This window comes from Callorhinchus milii, unplaced genomic scaffold (genome assembly GCF_018977255.1).
Source record: "Callorhinchus milii isolate IMCB2004 unplaced genomic scaffold, IMCB_Cmil_1.0 Scaffold21, whole genome shotgun sequence".
In the NCBI taxonomy this organism is placed as follows: Eukaryota; Metazoa; Chordata; class Chondrichthyes; order Chimaeriformes; family Callorhinchidae; genus Callorhinchus; species Callorhinchus milii.
Window position 1 is genome coordinate 9,568,823 of NW_024704762.1, and position 24,570 is coordinate 9,593,392.

General features: G+C 50.2%; 1 protein-coding gene across 3 annotated transcripts in view; it reads left to right on the forward strand.

The window, feature by feature from the left end:
* Window positions 1-299: 299 nt before the first annotated feature.
* The window catches only part of LOC103182102 (TLE family member 5-like), a 35,554-nt gene continuing 11,283 nt past the window's right edge, over window positions 300-24,570 (forward strand). The window contains exons 1-2 of one of the 3 annotated variants that reach the window (XM_042342733.1): window positions 300-421; window positions 14,560-14,664. In XM_042342733.1, the coding sequence (XP_042198667.1) occupies window positions 14,617-14,664 (48 nt within the window). In that variant the 5' untranslated portion in view covers window positions 300-421; window positions 14,560-14,616. Of the gene's footprint in view, window positions 422-14,559; window positions 14,665-19,559; window positions 19,685-24,570 lie in introns of those variants that run through there. The other 2 variants (XM_042342732.1, XM_042342734.1) reach the window with 2 other exon arrangements.

Genomic DNA, 24,570 nt, shown 5'->3' on the forward strand with positions numbered 1-24,570 from the left:
CTAATTTTGGCTGATGTAGATTGATGTTAGTATACTTCACAGGGAGCTAAAGGCCATGTAGAGGCACTGATATCACCCGTAGTTGAGGAGATGGTGGGAGGTTTGGACTTTGCTGCACGAAAAACACACAGGAAAATTCCCCCAGGTGTCGTAACAATGAAATGCATTATGAAACGCTGCACTCGACAAACTCTTTCCCCATTGCTGCATAAGCACCTGTGGGGCTTGGCATTTGTCCATCTTGTTCTCTGCCAAGGCGGAATCATTTAATTAACTTATTCTTATCCTCAGACTGAACATCGAGAAACCGAGGGGCCTGGGCTCTGAATTTTATTAGCAATTTTTTTTTTTCCACAAGGCCAGAAAAGTTGGCAAGAGAACAAGTTTAACTACCGTCAAACATCAGCGGTCTCTGCCTTCGGTAAGTTATATCACTCCATTAAATCCGGGGTTCATAAAAATATTAATGGGTTTAAGAAGCTTGGATTGTGCCAGTTCACCTTTAAATGAGTCCCAACACATTTGATATTTGCGTTGAACAGATACCAAAACGCCCAATTCTGAGACACTGGGTGTTGAGGCCTTTGTAAAGAGCAAAAAAACTACATTTCTCTGTCTATCGCTCTCTTGGTAATAATAACTAATAATAATGATAAGAATCCTTGCATTTGATGTATTGCCTTTCGTCCTGGAAGGACTCCTCGATGCGCTTCGCAGGATTTTTACTGTAAACTGTGTATTGTGCAGATGAACTGATCTCCAGCTCACGGCAATTTCCCCACAAACAGCTGTTAAGAAACAGGAGAGAAACTCCCTTCTCTTTTTTGAGTTGAAAATGATCTGAACAGGCGCAGACGGGATCTTGGTTTATTGACTCATCCAAAGGGAGGTGTGTCTGACAATACAACGCATAATAATAATCCTTGCATTTGATATAGCGCTTTTCACGTCGAGAGGACGTCCCAAAGTGCTTCACAGACCACACTGTAAAGTGAATTGACTGTATATTTGTGGGCGAACGCGGCAGCCAATTGCGCACAGCAATGTCCCACAAACAGTCGTAGATTGAAAATGACCAATTTATTATTGGTTTTGGAGGGATTATTATTGTCCCCAGCACTGCATTGGAGCTTAGTCTAGGCCATGTGGTCCAACTTTGGCCCGCAGGCCGCATCTAGGTCCCCCCACCCCCTCCACTTCATCTGCCCCCCTCCCTCCCCCCCGCTCCCTCCATAACCCTTATGTTTCTGGAAGGGAAATTGCTTCTGGGGCCCGCGGATATTTCTCAAATAGGGCATCCGGGCCTCGGCAACCCCAAAAGGTTGGACCAACCCTGGCCTAGACTGTGCGTTTCCAAGTCTCCGATGTGGAGGTTGAACCTACAAACTTCTGACTCCGAAGCGAGAGGGTGGGACTGGATGGAGCCCAGCAGCTTTGTAAGGCAGGTTCTTCCGAAACTGTAAATCAGTTAGCAACATTCAGTCAGTCGTCTCTCAGTCTGCTTCGTGTTTTTTCATAATAATATTAATAATACTCCTGGCATTTGATACAGCGCCTCATCACGTCTTCGAGACGTCTCAAAGCGCTTCACTGGATACGCTGTAAAGTGAATTGACTGTATTTTGTGGACGAAACGCGGCAGCCAATTGCGCACAGCAGCGTCCCCGCAAGCTGCCTTGGACTGAGCGACCACGTTATATTATTTCTTTTTGAGATCGTTAAAAAAAAATAACTAAATAAATAACCTACCAAATTTGGTGGAGGGTCAAAATACCGCAAAGCATTTCCCCGGCAATCGCTGTGGAGTGACTGTAACTGTGGGCAAGGCTGGGGCAGGATGGTTGTCAGTGTTGTTGTTGTTGCGGACAGTCACTGTTGGTAACCAATTAAACTGTTGAACTGTCAGCGAAATTACTCACCTGCGCACCTTCCTCATGACAGTAACAACACCCAGTGATGTGTATGAATAAACAGGTGAGGTGGCTTCCTTTTGTTTGTGTCATAGCTTGAAGTTCCTCCGAACAGACTCGGGTGTGAATCACTCATTTATTGTGCGGATTGGGCACTCGTCCCAGACCAGGGGAAGGGAAACCAAACCAGCCTGGAGATCTCAGCGAGAGACACCAGGTTAATGTATCTTTCGTCACCCCGTCCGTCACAGCTGATAACCTTTCAATCTCTGTGTAGCTCAGCTGGGGCAGCTTCTATCCACAAGCAAACACAAACTCACACACACTCCACCCCCCCCCCTCACACACTCACTGCCCCCCCCCTCCACACATACTCACACCAATCCCACACGCACACTCACAGGAACCCCCTCCACACACACTCACACCAACCCCACACACACCCCCCCCATACACACTCACCGCCCCCCCACCACACGCGCACACAACACCCCCCCCACACACAACGCCCCCCCACACACACACACACACACACGAGAAGTGAGTGAGCATGGGAACAGGTGAAGAACCAAACACGCGAATCACCGTTACACAGCATCTTTCATGTCAGGAGGTCATTGGATGTACAGTCAAGGGTGTGCGCCTGAGGTGGGGGTTGGAGTCAGGAGGGGTGGAGGGTGAGAAGCGGTGAAAGTGGGAAGATGAGCGAAGGGACGGTCAAAGAGGAAGGTCTTAAGATGGGCCTTGAAGGAGGCAAGGAGGGTGGGGGGCTGGTGAGGCAGAAGGTCTCCAGCAGGTGGGAGCAGCGCTGGGAACACGGAGCAGGCCGGTGCTTGCCAAGCGGAGGGAGCGGACAGGTTGGTTCAGGGCCTCGTGTCTGAATGGATCTAAGTTTAGCTTCGAGTTGAACCAGCAATTCATCACTGCGGAAAAGGAAAGGAGTCATCACAGGAAATGCGTGTGACAAGGTGTCTACCGGTGGCCTCATTTTACTGACGGGCACAGGTTTCTGATGTTAATAATAATTATCTTTGTGTTTTGCCCCCAAAAAATACAGTTAATTCACTTTACAGTATATTCTGAAGTGCTTTGAGACATCTCAACGACGTGATAAGGCACTGTATCAAATGCAAGGATTATTACTGTTTGACGCAGCACTTTATCACATCTCAAAGTGTTTCACGGTGTTCCTGTCAGGCGTAGTGACTGTGCTTTTGCAGGCGAACATGGCAGCCAATTTGTGCACAGCGAAATCCCCCAAACTGCTGTGAAGTGAACGACCGTTTTTTTATCAGGGGGAATGGGGGGGGGGGGGGAATTGTCAGCCAGGACATGGGGGGTGGGAGTGGGTGGAGGGAGAGGAGGGAATGGAACCATTCAGAGAATCGGGAGAGGAAATGTGACCCAGATAGATTTTGCAGGAAATTCCTGGAAAATGCTACGTGAGGTTGTCGTGTACTACCCCCCTCTCCACCCCCCACCCACACACACACACACACTTGCCAGTCTAATCATTGCTCCTGGGGCTGGCACCACACGCTAATTACTCCCCCGCTTAACAAGCGTGTTCATCGCCAGGTGTTACTCTAAGGATCACACTAGACAGAGCTGAGGAGACACGAAGCTTCACACCAACAGCCCATTAGCAACAAGCTCCAACTGCTCAGATGTTAAAGCTGGAGATAACTAGCGGTGACTGAAATGGCAATGCGAGCTTCCGTCTGGGACTGATTTACAATCCATTTCGCCCACAGATATACAGTCAATTCACTTTACAGTCTATTCTGTGAAGCGTTTTGAAACGTCCAGAAGACGTGAAAAGCGCTTATATCAAATGCAGTGGTTAGAGCACTCGCCTCGCAAGAGAGAAGACCTGGGTTCGATTCCTTGCTCCATGTGCCTCGATTTACCTAGTAATAAGTAGCAAGCCGGTTGTTAGTTAATTGGAAGATCGCTTTCTGGGGTAATAATCCCTTTTTTTAAAAAAAAAACGTGGTCACACAATCCACGACTGTTTGTGGGACACTGCTTTACGCAATTGGCTGCTGTGTTTGAGCCGTCTCGAAGACCCGACAGGACGCTCTATCAAATGCACGGATTATTATTACTCCTACTACTAAGTCCTCCCGATGCGGAAGGCGCTGTTACCCAAATGTAGGTTCGGACTGATTCCAGCAATTTTCCGGATAACAAACGCTCTGAAATGCCTCATAAACAGAGGGAGTGTAGAGTCAGTCTCCGATGACTGAAGGGCTTTTTTTTTCCCCCTCCGAAAATCCCAAACCTTCCTAAAAAATAAGTGTGGGAGAGAATCTACTGACCTCTACCGCCACCTGCCGGACCTCTGGCGTAGCTTCAATCTACCCCTTTAAACAGATCTCACACACACACACACACACCACACACACACACACCAGAGACTCCAAATTTCACCTTTTTTAGCCCTGAGACTGCTTTCTCTTAAAGACTCAAGCCACGATGGACCCAGGCACATCAAATAAAGGCCATTTCAGGTCATCTGACGAAGCAGTATAATAAATAATACTTGTAATCGATGCAGCGCCTATATTGAGACGTCTCGAAGCGCTTCACAGGATATATTGTCAAGCGGATTGACTGTTTGTTCTGTGGGCGGAACGGATGCTTCTGCGAGATTTGGAATTATCCCCGTTTCCCTTCTCCCGATAGTCCGCCTGGTTTCTGTTGGCAGAGAGACAGAGTTTTCCGTGCCAAGGACTGTTTCGATTTGAAAGTATGTGTTCACACTTCTTTGCCTTTGTTTGTCTCCAGCGTTCTCGGAATACTGTGGTCGCTCGCAACCAAACTGCGAAACGCTGCTGCACTGCACAGTGTTGTAAATCTCACAGGTGGCAGGAATGTGTAAGGGAAGTGGGGAAGAAGATGGTTGTGTAACAGAACAAATATTTAATGCCTCATGTTGTGGTTGGGCTCCATTAGCAGTGTTGCCAAGTTGTTCTGTCTTAGCCGTCTGTGTCAGCCCGCTCCACCTTGGATCTGGATCAATCGAGGTGCGTGTTCTCTGTTCCTTAGACCGTGCGTGGTCAACGCTGAGTATCAAGTGATCCTGTCCCATTTTTATCATGGGTTTCACTCGACACCTAAACCTCTCCGTAGCCACAACCTTAAGGACCGTTTGCGTGTCACCTTCGCTGAGTTAGTAGCGCTCTTGCCTCTGGGACACAAGGTCGCGGGTCCGAGGCAAAAGATATTATTATTAGTAGTAGAATTAATGCTGAGTTTCGGAAAATTCCTAGAACGTTCATAAAAATCAACCATTTGACTCAGCGGCTGTGGGGTTTTTTTGGGGGGGAGGCGGGACATGGCTGTGTGCAAATTTGGCTGCCATGTTTACAATCAAAAAATGCACAGTCACCACGCTTCAGCAGAAGCTCTTGGAGATGTTTGCCATTATCAGCAGCGCGGGTTAATTAGCAATATATTACTTTGACATGTTGCAGGACCTCCGAGTGGCCAGTGGAAGGTGCCCTGGGAGAGTGCTGACTGCATTGACTTGTTCTAGCGTTGAGGTTCTGTGCTCCTCTGTCTCACTTGGACAGAAACCTTGGGGAGGGGTCACGGCTCCGAAATGGCGAGAATATCTACCAAGTACAGAATGTTCTTTGTCCCTTCAAACTATGTGTTTTTTTTTTAATCGCTTGACTTAACAAGAAAATAAAAAAATCAAGCCTTTGTGTTTGATCTCTCCGAGCGATAAGAATTTCAACCCTATTAATTTCCTCGTCTGAAATCGCTGATCGGAGGCCAGCTCAGCCCTCCCGGGCATTGTCATGAAAGGGGGTGGTGGGGGGGGGTGTAGACGGAGAGCCAGGGGGGAGGAGAGGGGGAGATGCAAAAGCCATCACTTTGCCAAGTCTAGTGACCGTGTATTTTCTAAGCGAATGCGGCAGCCAAGGTGACGTCCACAAAAACAGCCGTGAAGCGAGCAACCGACTTTATCTGGAGGGATTGTCAGCCAGGAGACGGGGAGACAGTCAGACAGACAGACAGACAGAGAGAGAGAAACTCTCTTCTCGTTTACGATGGTGTCTGCGCAGGCAGATGGGACCTTGGTCCTTGGTTGAACGTCTTATCTGAAGGACAACATCGCCGACAATGCCACGCTCCCCCACCCGGCACTGCACTGGAGCGTCAGGCGAGACTCTCAGCTCAACGTCCCCAATGAGGAGGGGCGAGAGCGTCGCTGTCTGAGTCAACCCGAGAAATTGGAAGAATTCCTTCATTCTAAAGCCGCGGAGCATTGTGCTGAATGGCCTCCTCCTGTGCTGGGAATTGCTGAGAGCGTTCAAAGTGGAACATTAAGCCCTGTATCACTAAAGAGCTCCATCAACGAGACGTGAGCACTCAAGTCGGGCTAATTTCCCAGGTGGATGGCAAACGCTCGGTGGAAGAAAGCTCAGCGTTTGATTAAAAGAGAGGGAGACAGCGTATAGACTGTCACAATCAGACAGTCATTTGAGGAACCGTGTCTCAGAGACTCGGTGTGTGTGGGGCTGACAGCTTCAGCGGCGACAATTGCACATCTGACGATCTTTAACTCTTGCGTTCCCACGGAGATTGACTCCAAATCCCGCCAGGCCTCCGCAAGCCTACGGGACTTGCCGGGCGCAAACTGACTGCAGCGTTCCCCCCCCCCACACCACGCAGTCCCCTTTGAGACGTCCAGACGACATGATAAGGCGCTATATCGAATGCAAGGATTATTGGAAAGAGGTTATTGTCATTGCACATACTGCCCAACAGGGGGCAGTGGTTAGCTATTGGCCACGATGGACCACGAGACTCAATGCCACCGGCACCAAACCCAACCCTCCTCAGGCCCCGATGGACTTGGGCCCTCAGTGATACGCAGCCGCAACAGCCTCTGTCGCTGAGACGTCAGGCGTCGCGTCCAGAGACGACACACGTCGCGCACCCGAGCCCTTCGCCAGATTCGCTGCAAAGTGTAGTGACTGTGCATTTGAATTGGGTGGATTGTCAGACGAGGCCCCGGGAGAGAGAATTTTTCTTTTTTAAAAAGTCAACCCGAACAGGGGCACGGACGGGGAGCTCGGTTTAACAGCGACCCTTTAAACCCTCGACAGTGCAGTGCTCCCCCAAACCCCCTCACCCCCACCCCCCGGCGGTGCTGAACTTGTGCTTCGAAGGTAACCCTCCTGCGTCTTTAACCCTCGAGTTTTACGAGCGAGTGAGTGCGCGTAAAAAAAAGAGATATAAAATTCGCTCTGCGCTATAATAATAGTAATAATAATCCTTGCATTTGATGGAGCGCCTTATCACGTCTTTTGAGAATCTCAAAGCACTTCGCAGAGGATAGAGTAAAGTGCAGTGACTGTGTATTGTGCGTGCTATCTATCAGTGCTATCGTGCTCCCCGAGTTATTTTCATCCGTGGCAGATCGGATTAAGACATCGCGTTGGCTCCCGGTGTCAACCAAGTCGATCGCCACAACAGCAACAATTTGCACTTATACAGCACCCTCCACGAAGGGTAGCGTCTCGGAGCGCTTAACAGTGGCGGAGCCCGACTCCGAGCCGGGGTTGGGGGGGTGGGGTGGGGGTTGTTGGGGAGGTGGCAGTAAGCACGGTCGAAGAGGAAGGACTTCAGGCGGGACTTGAAAAGAGAGAGAGAGGCAGAGGTGGGGGTGGGGGGTGGGGGTGAGGAGGAGGGATTGAGGGAAAGCGTTCCAGAGTTTCGGGGCGTCGTGGCTGGAAGCGCGACCTCCGATGGTGGGCGGAGGGAGCTCAGCTGCAGAGGAGACGCCTGGGTCCGGGCAGGAACCTGCCTCCTGCCACTTCCAGTGAGAGCGGATAAACTGTGGTGCTTTTGCCTTTGTGAGGCTGGTAATTTAAGATGTCTGGTGTGCAAGTGGCACGGAGCCAGCGGTGAGCGTAAACCCCGGCAGGTCCCAGGCAACTGGTCATGGAACGAGCTCCTCCGTGAGGCTGGTGAGGTGGAGTTCGACTTAACCCTTCCCTCACCCCTTTTTCCCGTCCCGGATGCTTCTTTGCTTTATTGATTCCATCATCGTAATAATACTAATAACAACCCTCGCATTTGATACAGCGCCCGATCACGTCTTCAAGACGTCTCCAAGCGCTTCGCAGGGATACGCTGCGAACGTAGTGACTGTGTGTTTGGAGTCTTTAAAGCTTATTTTGTTTTTTTTCCGTCGATTTTGTTTTTTTCCGTCCAGTCTGAGATGATGTAATAAGGCGCTGTATCCAATGCGAGGATTAGTATGATGATGACGGTTACTATTTAATCGACGGTTACTATTTAATGTAGGATATGCTTTATGGGGGTCCAAATTAGCCTAATGTAATTCCTCTTTTGTTAAAAATAGTAATTATTAATAATAATTAAGGTCGAGGAATTCCACAAAGCCGGGCGAGCGAGGCGGGTTGCACTCGCTCTGACCTCGATCGGATTTGGAATCAAAAAAGGTTCGGGGAACGACAATGGGGTCGTCAGGAAAGGGTAACGAGACAATTAACAGCTTGAACCGTTGAACTCTACAAGGAGGAAGTTGCATGTAAAACCATATGACCTTTCAATTGATTGGAAACAATTAAGCCCGGCTCGGGGGAGACAGGCACGTGAGCCCGCGTGTGCGTTCAATTGAGGTTTAACACGATTAGAGAGGGCAGGTGCTGGTCAATTTTCTGATAGGAATTAAGAGAGAGGGAGAGAGAGAGCGCGAGAGAGAGGATTTGCTTTGCCAGTGGTCTGAACTGTGTTTTTGTTTGGAGTCGTGCGCTCTGTGCATTGGGTGGGTGGGGGGGGGGTCTGTGTATGTGTGTGCGCGCGTGTGTGGATGAATATGAGCTACTCAATCCACGGCTGTTTGTGGGACGCTGCTGTGCGCAATTTCCTGCTGAGTTTCGCCCACAAAATATACAGTCACTACGCTTCACAACATATGCTGTAAAGCGCTTTGAGACAGTCTCGACGACCTGAAAAGGCGCTGTATCCGATGCAAGGATCATTATTGTAATATTATTATATTATGCGGGATAACCCTGCACCTCCCACCCCCCCCCACCACCAGAGATTGCGATCTGTTACGCTTCACGAGGATGTGCTGTCAAGTGCAGTGACTGTGTATTTTGTGGGCGGAGAACGAGAGATGATCGAGGCGTTAAACCGAGCCCCCTGTCCCGTTCAGGTGGACGTTAAAGATCTCCACGGTGTCAGGACGGGCAGTCATCACACTTCACACGGTATGCTCGGAGGCATCAGGTGAGGTTTCCCACTCCTAGTTGCCCCGGGTGGGAGGTGGGTGCTGTTTGAGATGCCCACAAAAAAACACACAGCCGCTACAGCTGACAGGAATGACCTATCCAGGGAGTTTGAGAGGTTTTGGCAATGGTGGGTGGGGGGGGGGGTTGTGGGGCCAATTGTTGATTGAATGTGTGGCCTCCCCTCTTCATTGCAGCCCCCTCCCCTCCCCACTGTCCCATGTCACGCACACGCCTGTCAAGGCCCTTCCTGAACGAACAGAGTGTAACGCTAAACCGATTCATTAGACGGAAGCGTTCCTACCGATAATCTCCATAAACTCTAAAAGACTTTTACTTAACGCCGGGAGCCCGTAAACAAGGCCTTTAATGAAACTGTCTGAGGCAAGACATCTATTCTCACTGATGCGGAGCAATAATGAACAGAGTAAATAATGGCCTCAGTGTTTCTGTGATTTGAAGATAAACGGGTGATTTTTGTTTTAACAGTTTCTCCGGGAAAACCTTCCTAGATAAGGATCTCTCTGCAACCTGTGGTCAGTCTGGTTCAGTTGGTAACGCTCTCTCATGTCTGGCTCACAGAGATTGTGGGTTCCAACCATCACAACGGTATCTTTGAGGTGCTTCGAGACGTCTCAAAGCGCTTCACAGAATACACTGTAAAAAAAANGTGAATTGACTGAATTTTGTGGGCGAAACGCGGCAGCCAATTGCGCACAGCAGCGGCCCCACAAACAGCCGTGGACTGAGTGACCGAATTATCATTATTGTTGCAAATGCAAATGGAAGGATCTTTATTTATTATTATTATTAATAATAATAATTATGACTATTATCACCCCAATGCAGGTCTGTTGTGAGACTGAACCCGCTGTACTGCTCTTTCGCACTCCCTTGGTGTGACACATTAAAGTGCTGTGTTACAGCTGCTTACAGGGGGGAGAGGGGAGGTGGTGGGGGGGGATTTGCAATTTGGATTTCATTAGGAGCTGCTCTTGATTTAAAGGCCACACGTACATCATTTACATAATTTGATATTTTGCAAGCGAGCAACAGTTTTAACAGATTAATTGGCCTGAAGGCAAGCTGCCGTCTGCCTGCATAAATGGAGCCAGGGGAGTGGAAGGCCGAGTAAAGCAAACAAACAGGTGTGTGTGAGACGCAAGGGATCGGCGAGGTTCAGGGCACCTCATTGCCTCTCTCGCCTCACGCCTCGCACCTCCCTCCCTCCATCTGTCCAAAAGGCTGTGGATGTCGGACACATAATCCTTGCATTTGATATAGCGCCTTGTCACGCAAAAGCGAGTTGAGACGCTTAAAAGGCGCTTCACAGGATATACTGTAAAGTGGAGTGACTGCGTATTTTGCGGTCGAAACGCGGCAGAGCCCATTGCGCGCAGCGACGTCCCCACAAACAGTCGTTCCTGTTCCGCGAAAAAAAAAGAGAAAGGTGAGGGTGAGCGAGGGAGGGAGGGAGGGAGGGAAGGAGGGAGGAAGAGGTAAAAGAAGAAATAGGAGACTGTGGGGTATGTCAGCCTAACTCAGGCTCAGCTCAGTTTGCTCAGCTGAAAGTGCTGGGTTGATAAAGATCAACCAATTGTTATGGATTCAGCGTCTTGGCCCGAACGGACTCGACACCTGACAGCCCTTCGCCGAGGGCTGATTACATTCGATTTAAGATGACTTGCGTTGTCGTCTCAGGGAGGTGGGGGAAGGTGGGGGGGGGGGGGGAAATTCCTTTTGACGAGAGATTGAAGGTGGCAGCAATTTACTCAGCCACACTCTTTCATCTCCTGCATTTTTTTTTCTCTCTCGCATTACCTCCCACCGAAAGCTGGTCAGATCAATGGGATCACGGCTGACAACAGCTCCAGATAGTTCCCCTTGGCAACGCAAAACAACTTAACGGGGACAGGGAGAACCAGAGAGAGAGCGAGAGAGACAACCTCCCTTGATTTTTGCCAATTAGCCGAGGGTTGGTAACGCCTGTGAGAAATTCTGCCCAGAATTTAATAAATATGATATAATAATAATAATCCCTGCATTTGATATAGCGCTTTATCGCGTCTTCGAGACGCCTCAAAGCGCTTCACCGGATGTACTGTGAAGTGTAGTGACTGTACTTTTGTGGGCAAAAACGCACAGCAGAGTCCCACAAACAGTCGTGGATTGAGTGACCACAATATTTTTTTAAATGTTATTTTTTTTAAGGGATTATTATCATCATTACCTCCAGAAAAGCGATCCGCCGATCGACTAACAACAGGGTTCCTGCTTGCTGGTAGGTAACCCTGTGCGTGGAGTAAGGAAACTTGCCGAAGGTTTCGCCCCGACCTGCCCAGGAATCAAACCCAGGTCATCTCGCTTGCGAGGCGAACTCTCTAAACACTAAGCTGCGGGTCCACGGCTTGATGTGATCAAACACGAGGACTATTATGTGGCGAATCACTGGTGACCGGAGCACAAGGTCGCACGTGGTCACATCAGACAGCGACTGTGCTATTGACAAACAAAACCCAGGGTCCCTGGAGCCTCAGAGAGGCAGCGTCAGTCAGTCAAGTGGACACTCGAGCAAATTGCTGGAGAACTAACACATCGCATCAGCCGCCAGCAGCTTCCCCCAAGCTTCCCAGCTAAAAGGGAAATCACTTCAATCCATCCGCCTCCTAATTACTCGCCTCGCTAATTATTCGCTCGTTTACCATCCCGCTGTCGCTGCTGCAGAAGCCAGAGCACTGCCTAGAGACATTTTAACAAGAAGCCTATTTAAAACTTCCTCTTGAAATTGGTTAGAGAAAAAAAATAGGCTTTCGAGTAAACATTACAACATCAGCTGGCTGACTCTTTAGCTTGGCTTTGAATGCTCCTCGGAATATTTCTGCCCCCCCCCCCCCCCCCACAACAGACGCGCACACCCCTGCCTGCACAGAATTAGTCGAGTCCGGTACGCAGTGGTTAGCACACTCACCTCGCAAGCGAGAGGACCCGGGTTCGATTCCTTTTTCGTTTCCTTACTCCACACACACACACACACACGCGCGCGCGCACGCCTCTCTTTACTCAGCAGTAAGTAGGAACCCGGTTGTTGGCGGTTTGATTTTCCGGGGGTAATAATCTCTCCAAAAAACCCCCCCAAAAATACACTCAATCCACTACTGTTTGTGGGGACGCTGCTGTGCGCAATTGGCTGCAGCGTTTTGCCGACAAAATATACAGTCACTCCACTTTACGTTGTATTCTGTGAAGCGCTTTGAGACTTCTCAACAACGTGATAAGGTGTTGTATCAAATGCAAGGATTATTATTATAATATTCTCCCTCCCCTCCTTTCCCATTTGCTACCTGTGGATCAGACATAATAGAGCCCTCTTTGTGCTTTTCTTATTGATTAATCACAGTGAGCTCATTCCAACTCACACGCTGATAAGGCTGAGCGATCACTGGTATCACAGTGAAGGGTGATCACCTTCTCAGGATGGAGGTTAGTTCTCAGATGTCCTGTTGGGCCAGGATATAGCAGAGCCGTTGCATTAGATCGGAGATAAGGCACCCGTCTAAATTCTCACTCTCTCTGTGTCTCTCTCCGTCTCTCTCTCTCTGTGCGCTAATTAAAACTGTCAACACAGTTGGCACGATAAGGATTCCACTTGACGTAATTCCTGTAATAAGCATTAACTCTGCAGGCCTCAGCTCCAGTCTGTAACACTATCTGATTCCACGTTGGTCAGAACAACATAAGAACATCATAAATTGCTGGGCGAGTGAAGACTAAGGTCCATCCAGTTCACCTTCCTGGCAGTCGCTTGCAAACAGCAGTGACGTCTGTCTTTGGGGGAAGCTTCCTTCTCTTTCCCAATAGTGTGGGGAGATCTTTGGATATCAGCAGAAGAGGCACAGTCAGCGCCCGGCTTCACTGTGCCAGTTTGCAGCTCGCAAAATCCGTGGCGATGATTATGGCGTGGGTGAGAATTGTGGTGTTCGGGTGTTTGCGGTGTGGTTGGGGTGGAGGGTATGAGAGGCCGCAGACTGCTGGCTCCTCCTCTGGCTACGGTTGTGGGTTGAAGCCCCCCACGTCGGTGACTGAGTTCACAGTCCAGGGTGACCTTCCAAAGCAGTGCTGGAAAGCGATGGGTTAATATTTGGTGGGAAGAGAGGGAGGGAGGGAGGTAAATCAATTCAGCTTATGCTTAATCCTAATTGATAGGTGACCCAGTTTAGCAAAGGTCAGGAAGGGTCAAAGCAGGTCGTTGAAGACGTACTGCTTTAACACTAACTTCTGCCAGGCAGTGCCTCTGAGTCAGTGGGTCACGGGTTCGAGCCCCAACGTCTAGGACTCTGAGCTCACAGGCTGGCCTGACACTCCAGCACTGCGTTGTCAGAGGAGGTGCCTTCCTTCAGATAAGACGTTAAACCCAAGCCTTGATTCCTTAGGCAAGTTTCCTTACAGCCCCACACACACACACACACACACACACACGCCTCTGTTTACTCAGCAGTAAGTAGGAGCCCAGTTGTTAGTCGATTGGCGGATCGCTTTCCGGGGGCATTAATCCCGACCTCCCATCCCCAAAATTGGATTGTCAAGTGCAGTGTGGGTCTGTGACTGGGCCTCGCTCCCACCCCACCCACCACCAGCCCCCGGGGGCACGCAGAACGAGGACTTTGCAAATCATTTAAGTTGTTAACATGGAACCCCGCAGCTTGACATTTCGTCACTGTTTGCTCGGTCTAACCTGTGCCCCACTGGTATTTGTGCATCGCCTCTCCCAGGAGATCAGCAGAATCTACTGGGACAGAGATGTGCTTGTGACAGCACAGCAACTCTTTGCCTTATAAGAGCCCCCTGGGACTAGAGGAATAGCTAAGGAGGAGGTCATTCAGCCCCTCGAGCCCGTTCCGCCATTTTATTAGATCACGGCTGATCCCAGTGTTAAGGAGCTTAGGTCCTGAGGGAGGCCATTCAGCCCCTTGAGCCTGCTTCTAAGCAAGTGGTGCACACCCCATGCACACCACTAATGCCCCCTCCCTGCCATGTTCATGGGGACGTTAAAGATCCTGCGGTGCTATCGGAACAGAAAAGGTTGTTTCTCTCTCCCGGTGTCCTGGCCAACAATTCCCCCCACAGCTAAATTTGTCCATTCACTTCATGACTGTTTGTTGATGTGTTGCTGTGTGCAAATTGGCTGCTCTGTTTTGCTTCCAAAGTACAGTTACTACACTTTACAGTAAATCCTGTGAAGGGCTTTGAGTTGTCTTGACGATGTGATAAGGCGCAGCATCGAAAGCAAGAATTATTACCATCCGTTAATAATTTTACTCCTCAATTAGCTCTCTGTCTCTGGGGGTCTAATTTGCGGTATTTCTCAACAGGATTCCTGAGTGGAGTGCCTGTGCAGGAACTTGGCTCCGGAATTGTGTGACACCAGCATGGAGAGGAGTTCCGTTGGGGTTGGAGAGACGTATTTCTGGGTACTGGTAGGTGTTTTCTCTTGCCCTGATGACAACAACAACTTTCATTTATATAGCGCCCTTCATGCAGGACAGCATCTCAGAGCACTCGAGGCAAAAGGGTTAGATACGTTGGTGAGGTGATGCCATAGATTGTGGCAGAAGGCAAGGTTCGGTGGGGGAGGGGATGTGGGGCGGACCCCCAGAGTCTGGATAAGGACTGCTGGATTTTAACCAGTCATACCTATGCCTCGGGACATCCTCCTGACGTGAATACAATTTGTTGCTCATGTTGCCGTCGTGAATGCTGCCAAGCCTTCTCTGGCTGGGCCCCGCAGCTACCCATTAGGGTTTGGGCTTGAGGGGTTAACAGGAGTTCGAGTGAGACATCTGATCTACCTGGTTAGATCATATCTCGTCTCAGACGCTGAGGTTGGTTGGAGCGAACTCAATGCGGGTGAACTATGCAAATCAGGATTGGGAAATTGAAGACTGAATAGATAAGGAGCTAATGGCTGTCGGCCAACATGTGGGAAGCCTGAAGCTAATTGAGACTAAAAAAAACACTTGTACTGTGATTCGATCAGCCATCATCTACCCGGTAAATAAACTGGTTGTGATAATCATCATAATAATAATCCACTCATTTGGTACAGCACCTTATCACATCGCTGAGCACGTGAGCGCAGTTGTGACCAGCTAAAGGGTTAACCCAATGTTTGTCTTGTGTAAACACTGTTCCAGTCAGTGGGGTATTAACATGGCACCTGCAGCTGGCGTTAAATGGGACTTGTTGAGTTGAGGTCACATCAGACATGGGAGGCGCAGTGTAGGGGAAGCCCTTCCCTGACCGGAGACAACACCAGCCTCTGAGTGAAGTGTGAGGCCACAGTGTTACAGAAGGTTATTGTGTCTCATTGACTGATTGATTGATTGATTAAAGTTGCTCGCTATCTTCTCTCCACACTGACACATCGGTCAATTCCTGCCAGGCCGAGGCGAGAGGAATTGGAATCGGTCCATTATTGGATCTGAGACAGTTATTGATCAAGTCGGATGTCATTGAGGGCTTCCACGGAATATACTGTAAAGCGGAGTGTATTGTGTGGGCAAAACGAGGCAGTCAATTGCGCACGGCAGCGTCCCACAAACAGTACATCTAACGTGCACCCTCCTCCTCCCCACACAAAGCTATAAAACAGGTTACTGCGCAGTCAACAAATCAATGCTGGAGACTTTGTGGGTCTGTTGAGCCCACAGTAAACAAGAACTCTCATTACACCGCGTCACTGATAATCGCAGGGCATTGATGCGCATTAAAAAGAAATAGGTGCGAATGTGGGCCTTTTGCAATCCGAGGGATAATATTTTAGCGCACTCAAGTTATTTTTCTTTTTTTTAAAAAAAATGCGGAGACTATTGATTTCATTGTCCTCCTGGGCCTTGTTACAGAGGAGAGAAATATCGCAGCGTCAGCTGTTCTGGCGAGCGAGGCCACCAGTGTCCAGGTCTTTGTGCTGTAATGAGATTTTTGGGTGTCCAATTATCCTGTAAATGGGGAATAATGGATGGGTGGGAACGAGTTACAAGACACAGCTCGCAACCGAGGGCTTGTGGTCAGGCCAAAAGCTCCCTCAACTCTTTGCATGAAGCCAGCGAGTGTGCTCCTGCTTTTAACTCGTTGCCTGACTGACTGACTGACTGACTTTGTAAGCATTGGGGGGGAAAATATTATAATAATAATATTCCTCGCATTTGATACGGCTCATTATCACATCTTTGAGACCTCTCAAAGCGCTTCACAGACTTCGAGGACAATAGAAACCGGTTTTACGCCGACGGGCAAAATAGAACCCGAGGGGCGCTGGGCACACGGTGAAAAATGAGCGGTTGTGCAAGACTGTAAAAGTTACACAACTGGGACCCAATAATCCAACCTTAACAGAGACTAACGCTCACCACTCTCTCTCTCTCTCTTTGTGACAGTCAGTTACCGTTGAGTTACGGCCCTGTTTTTCCCCTGTTGTCTAATAGCCACTGGGAGCTCAGCTTATGGTCTATAACAGAATTATGGTCAACAACCATAGAGATTCCTTCTTCCACACAGTCAGTCAGTCAGGAGTTAGTCACACGTGCCCACTGACAGCTCAAGCTTGTGGTTTCAAGCCCCGAGCTCCCCATGCAGGCTGACACTCCAGCGTGGTGCTGGGGGGAGGGGGGTGGTGGGGGGGGGTGCATTGTCAGAGGTGCCGTCGTTCAGATGAGACGTTAAGTCAAGGTCTGTGCCTGTTCCGATCTCGTGACACTGGAAAAGAGACGAGTTTCTCTCCTGGGTCTCGGCCAACAGTCGCTCCCCCTCGCCCCCTTCAAGACGCGTCTCAAGACCCTCCTCTTCAACCGGGCCTTCGGTCACCCTCCTACCCCCGTCCTCCCTGCCCTTCACCCCCTGATTCCCAACCCCCAGCTCAGGTCCAAATCCCTGACTGTCTGGCGCCTTGGGACATCCTCCCAACATGGAAGGCGCTGTGTTAAGTGTCATTTGTTGTTGTTGGAATAAAGAGGTTGTTCACTTTGTGGCTGTTTGTGGGCTGTCGCTGTGTGCAAAATAGCGTGTGTGGTCCCTGCAGTAACAGTCACTACACTTGACCTTAATTACTGAAAGCACCTTGGGCCGTTGTGTGGGGAGGAGTTGGAGAGAGAGAGAAGGGGGGGAGATCAGAAGAAGAAAGAAGCAAAATCTGGCCTTGTGTGTATTAAATCCTGAACCGAAAATGATTCAACAGGAAACAGCCAGAGAGATTTTAACAATTAATTTAACAATTTATTTATGTCATTTTCCTTTATTGTATTGCCTTGGATGTCAGTTACACTATATATATATGTGTATGTGTGTTATGACATGAGGAATAACGACCTAATTACAGGAGCCCAAGCCATGAATTCCTGTTATTTTGCCTATTTATATTTATCTATTTAAAAAAAGGGGGCACGATTGAAGAAATGTGCTGCATTGTCACAAATAAATGCCCACCCCACAAAAAAACACCTTCCTCTCCCAATCCCCCCCCCCACCCCCTCCCACCAAAATAAGAATTAAACATGACGTGTTTTAAACAAAAGTGAAATTCCCCCCAAAAAACTAATGAATTTAAAGAGACTTTTGTTCATGGAAAAAATATATAAAATAGGCTTTTGTGTGTGTGTGTTGGGGGGTGTGCGGGGGGGGGGGCAAAAGATTAAAAATGGCTGTAGGTACAATCTTTCTCTGTGTGTGTTTGACTTCCGCGTCACATGTGGGCGGGAGGAGCTGTTGAGAATTCATTACCGCTGTTCTTTATGGAGTAAAGGAGGGAGGAAGGGGGAGAGAGGGAGAATAAGGCTCCCCTCGTTGGTCTAAGCGTCCTTCCTGTTTCTTTCCTCCCACACAGACAGACAGACAGACAGACACACACACACAGACACACACACACAGACAGACACACAGACAGACAGACACCCACACAGACACACACACAGACACCCACACACACAGACAGACATCCACACACACACACAGACACAACAACAACAAGATTCCATTTACAGAGCGCCTTTCACGTCAGGACGTCCCAAGGCGCTGACAGACACAGACACACAGACAGACAGACACCCACACACACACACACAGACAGACGCCCACACACACACAAATACACCCACACACACACAGACAGACACACACACAGACACACAGACAGACACCCACACACACAGACAGACGCCCACACACACACAAATACAGACACACACACAAACAAATACACCCACACACACACTGACAGACAGACACCCACACAGACAGACAGACACCCACACAGACAGACAGACACCCACACACACGGACAGACAGACACCCACACAGACAGACAGACACCCACACACACGGACAGACAGACACCCACACACACGGACAGACAGACACCCACACACACAGACACAGACAGACGGACACACACAGACACAGACAGACCCACAGACACACGATTCGGGATCGGTTTGTTACACTGTAACGTCTGAGTATTCAGTTTCAGTCGTCGCTGCCGTTGTGATACATTGTATCCACTTCCTCACCCGAGAGAACAACAGTCGGAGAGAGAAACAATGTCTCCAACTGACGGATACACTTCAGATACAAAGTGACCCACAGACTCCGTCTCTCTCTCTCTCACTCACACACACACACACAGCGCAGGGAGGGGGTGGGGGGGGGGGGGGGGGGGTCGGGGGGGACGAGGACAGCAACACACACACACACACACACAGACAGAAAGGATCTGCGTTTTTTTTAAATCTATTTATATTTAAGGAACATATACATATCCGAGAAGAAAGAAAGAAAGGAAGGAGGAAGGGAAGGGAAAGGAAGGAAGGAAGGAAGGAAGGAAGGAAGAGGGGAGGAGGGAAGAAAGAGGACAAGAACCAATGAGCGATGCACCGAGATGTCTCGGTGCTAAACCCAGTGACTGTCTGCCTGACTCGGGGGCTCTTTGGAAGGGTTTTTTTTTAACGATATGTGGCCATTGAAATAAATACACAGACACTCTAACGCACAGAGAGAGAGAGAGAGAGAGGGAAGAGAGAGAGAGCGTGAGAGAGAGAGACAGAGAGAGAGAGAGAGAGAGAAAGAGAGGGGAAAAAAGATCTGGGGGAGAAAAGAGACGACGGAAACGGCTCATATTGCCTTTGTTTTACCCTCCGGACTGAACTAACGACCGCACGAACGTACGCAGGAGATATTTTTCGGGGTGTGTTGTGAATCCTGACCGAGGGCTGACTTTTTTTTTAGGAGATTTTTTTTCCTCCTGTGTTTTGTGTGTGTGTGTGTGTGGTTGGGGGGGGGGCGGGCGGGGGTGGTGGGTGGGTGGGGGGGGGTTTAGGGGGGTGGGGGGGGTGGTGGGGGGTAAAAAAAATATTGCAACCAGTCGAGCAACCAAACCATTACACGCCACCGATCGCGGGGTCAGTGTGTGCGGGAGGAGAAGCCATGTACCCACAGACCAGGCAGCCGGTAAGTCGGCCTCGGGGTGGGTGGGTGGGAGGGGGGGAGGGGGTGTGTGTGGGTGGGGGGTGATGGGGGTGGGAGGGGGGAATGTAGACTGCATTCCACTTTATACCGACATTAATGGCATCAAACTGACCCGAGTTCCTGTATTTGTTGTATATACAGATATAGGAATGTACCGATGTATCGCTTCACCCCTCTCTGGTCGCTGAGATTTCGAGATCCGCTTCTTATGGCCTCAGTCCCCCCATTCCTCACCCCCACACACACACCAACACACACCTCTCTCTCTCTCTCTCTCTCTCCCCCATTTTGAAATGGACATTCATATTTGTAAACCTGGTCTTTGAAGCCCAACGTAAACTTAATTCACCCCGAGGGGGGGTGTGGGGGGGGTGTGGGGGGGGTGTGGGGGTCGAGGGGGGAAACACCTTTTGTCCCCAGTTCGATGGCCCCGATTTACTAGAACCTTAAACAGAAAATCATCTAAAAAAAAAACAATCCCCTGAAGTGGCTCCGGGGCCATGTGTTTGATTTGGAGCGTTTTATATTTTATTTTCACAGAGAGAGAGAGATCTGTTAAGATCCGTTCTTCAGTTCCAGCCTTAAAAGGGCAACGTCCGCCCACTTTCCCTTAACGTTAGTGAAGCAGCGCAAAATTTTTTTGTGGGGGGGGGGGTGTGGGCAAACGATCGGTGTCCCCTTTTAACAGCCCCTCCCTCTCTCTCTCTCTCCCCCCCCCCACCCGCCCCAGTTACTCGTTAGATTAAATCTGGCGGTTATTTTTTTATTAGGTCGGATATGTGCAGTTGCGTGTGTCTCAGCTTGTGGGCCCCACAAGCAAATAGGCCCTGTTAACCCTTGAATGACTCCAGGAAATTCCTGTTTGTACATTAAAAAAAAATGCTTGGAAGATGGCGGTGGGAACATGACTACCTCCCTCCCTAAACCCCCCCACCCCCACCCCCCCACCCCTCACCATCACCACCTCTCCAACACGTATCGTGTGTTATTTTTCTTTTAATAAAAAAAAGTGAATTTCGGAATGTCTTAAAAGTTCGGCGTCGGAGCCGAAACTCGCCTTCGGCTTAACTTAACTCTGCCTCGTCCTTTTCCTCGCGACTCCTCAACTTTAACCCATATCCCAGGGCTTATTTAGTTTCCATTTTGTGCGGTCAAAAAAAAAAGCGCCAGAGAGAGAGAGAGAGAGATCTCGCAGCCCAGCTGTTGCCGCCTTTATATAAACATTTTGAATGAAACGAAATTCTTTCGCAAATTCTTTCCAGCGGAGAAGAGAGAGAGAGAGAGAGGGAGAGAGAAAAGAGCAAAACGTAAAAAGAGAAACCCAGAAAGGCGAGATTCTGGGCTTTAATTGTTAATTAAATAACTTTTAATTGCGGTAAGAATCCAGTGGGTTCCTTCACCTCGACCCCCAACCCCCCTCTGTTACCTCCTTCGAGGCACATCTCAAGACGCCCCCCACCCCGGCCTCCCTCCGCCTCGCCTTCAGTCACCTTCCAACTCCCTGCCCTCCAACCCCTCCTTATCCCAACCCCCAGCTGGGTGCGAATTCTTGACTGTCCAGCGCCTTGGGACATGGCTCCCGACATGAAAGTCCGGCACTGTGTAAATGTGATGTGTTGTTCCGCCAAAGTGATGTTAGCTCGCAGGCCTGACTTGTGGAGATGGGTTTGGGGGGGGGGGGGGGGTGAGGGTTGGTAATAATTAATGACGACGGTAATAATAATCTTTGCAGCTGATACAGCGCCTTTATCGCATCATTGACCCGTCTCAAAGCGCGTCACGGGAGGATATGCTGCAAAGCGGAGTGGCTGAATTTTGTTGGCGGAGACGTGGTGGGTCAGTGGGACTTAATGGAGGGAAGTCACTATCTGTGACTCTCTCTCTCTCTCTCTCGCGCCCGACTAGAATGTGTGTGTGTGTGTGTGTGGACGCCATTGGATGAGGAATATGGCGGGTTTTCCTCCTCCTCTGACGATGATGATGACCTTTGCACCTGACGCGGTGCCTTTCGTGTTGGGAGGGTCCCTCGAAGCGCTTAGCAGGACTCGCTGTCGAGGCGAGTGACCGTGTGTTTTTGTGGGCCAGAGCGGGAGCCAATCTACGCTCAGCGACGTCCCCGCACGCCTGGAGGGGAGGGGGTCGAGCTTGGGCAATGGGTGATCTCAGATCCGTACTCTCCCCCACCCCCACCCCACTCTCCCCCCAGCAAGAGAGCGAGGAGGTGCTCACAGGAGAAGGGCGGGGGGGGGGAGGAAAGGCTACAACTTCCTGGCGCTGCACCGCCCCCCCCCCCCCACCCCCCCCCGCAACCCTTCCTTCAAGACTTGAGCCACAAAAGCACTGCCATCACCTGCTGTCTGACCTCAAGACAGTCTATAGCCGGGTCAGAGGTCAGACAGCAGCAGATGACGGAACCACATTGACATCTCTGTCCTTCATCAATCTCTTCCCCCAACAACCTCCCCCTCACCCCCTCCCCTCCCCATCCCCCAACCCCCCCCCCCACCTCCCACCCGCTTTAAAATGCTCGGAGCTGTTTTAAGGAATAACCGCAGGGACCATCACTTGTGTCGTGTTGACTCGGTTCCACATAATGTTCATGCGTCACTTCTGCTGCTCTGTGTTCAGGCTCTGTCTGCGCAGTGTATTTGCATCAGTTATGGTGCACAAGTGGCCAATGCAAATCTACCGCAGGAGGAGAGGACTGCGCTTGCACATACACAGCCTCAATACTGTCCTCAACAGCGCTCCCACCCCCCCCCCACCCCCACCACCCCAACCCCACTCTCCGGGTCAAGAGGTTGTGTGTTCAAGCCCTGTGACAGGGCAGTCTGAGCTCGCACTCAGAAAAAAATATACCATAAGATTTTGTTGGACGCAAGAAGACCCCCGAGATACACCCAGTTCGCCCTCCACCAAAATACACGGTCACTCCGCTTCACGGGATATCCCGTGAAGCGCTTTGAGACGTCTCAACGACGCGATGAGGCGCTGCATCAAATGCCAGGATTATTATTATTATTGTTATCCTGGCAGTCACGAGCGCGTGTCGTGTCCCAGATCCGTCTCCCACCATATCATTTTCTAACGGAAATCGACACCTTCCGCTTCCACTGTTTGTTTTTTTCCTCGTCCTCTCCGCCACCGGCAAGACCTCCGGGAGGCTACCCCGTGAAGGGCGCTGCATACTAATGCAAGTTCTTGTTGCTGTCTCCCTGTTCCATATGTTTACTGCTCGCTCACTGCAACAGTGAGCTGGTGTCCAGGCTGATGCTGCAGGGCGGTGATGGGGGGGCGAGGGACCGGAGGAGACATTAACAACCACAAAATTGCATTTAAACAGCGCCTTTTGCGCTCGGGAGGACGTCCTGAGGCGCTGGACAGTTGAGGGTTTGCACCCGATCTTGGGGTGGGAATCGAGAGTGGGTGGATGGTAATTTGGCCCTGAATTAAACGCAAATCCCGTCTGTTTCCTGTTCAGGTGGACATTAAAGATCCCACGTAGTTATTGGAAAAGAGAAGGGAGTTCCTCTCTCTTTCCCCCTCCCAGCCCCCTCCCTCCCCGCAGCGCCCCAGATAAATCGATCGGTCACCTCCTGGGTGTAGGTGGGACGTCGCCATGTGCAAATTGGCTGCTGAGTTTGCTGACCAGTGCACAGGTGGAGCCCATTCAGCCCCTACCGAGCCCGTTCCGCCAGTTTATTAGGATCGTGGCGGATCGGAGGCCATGGCACTACCAACTGGCACTTTGCCCATGTGGCCGGTTGGGTCGGTGATGGTTGAAACCGAGATGGAGGGTCAACCTTCCAGCGATACCTTACCTCAGCTGTTGGCCTCAATGATATAAATTGTCCGCGTTGCTTCAAACAGCGTCAGGTTCCTCAAGGCGGCTTTTGTTCATTCTAACCAAAAGCTCTGCTTGCGGCCAAAGTATACAAAGAACATTTTGTAGATTAAACGTTGCGAAGTACTTGGACTGTTTCTCTTTCCCTCCCCCACGCGCCCTCTTTCCCCCCCTCTCCCCCAACCCCTTCGGCATATTTGAGGTTAGGACGACCTTCTCTTTTATCACTCCAAAGATTGGAGACCAGCCTGGTTTCAACACTGGCCTCATGGTTGTTGTGTTGGCATCACTGCTGAGCATGTCAGCCTGTATTGTGGTGCCCGTAAATATCTGGCAACGCGAGACAAATTCCATTTTGCCTCCTCCGACTTTTCGCCCGCAAAGCACACAGTGAATCCACTTTTACAGTATATCCTCTGAAGTGCGTTGCGATGTCTCAGAGACGTGATAAGGCGCTAGATCAAATGCAAGGGTGATTATTGTTGTAAAACACACGGTCACTACACTTTACAGTGAATCCCCTGATGCGTTGAGACCTCAAACTGACTTGAAAGGCTCTGTATAAAATGCAAGGATTTATTATTATGAATAAAACAGAAGTGAAGCATTCTCGCCTCGCGAGACATTTTTCAACACACGTTCCGCTTGCCGCTCTACTGAAACCGAGCCTGCTGCGTTGGCGCGGGAGCTGTGGGCGGGATGTGGAGAGCTTTTGTTTGGAAAGAATCCTTTAAAAAAAAAAGAAGCCAGCGCTCACTTCACCTCCCCAGGTCCGCCTCGCATCGCTGAACGCCAGCGGGTTGGGCTGGGCTGGGCAAGGCTGGGCTGGCGGGACTCCAGGGTACACAATGTCACACCAGAACTCTGACCTCTCCTTTTATTTGTTTGAACTTGTTTTGGCCGCCCGGCCCGGCCCGCGAGTTTCCAGAGGAGACAACATTCGGGGGCGGACTTTTTCTCAGGGAACGAGAGCGAGCTCTGGCCCTGTCCTCCCCGTTATTTCGGGGCGAAACGCGGCAGCCAA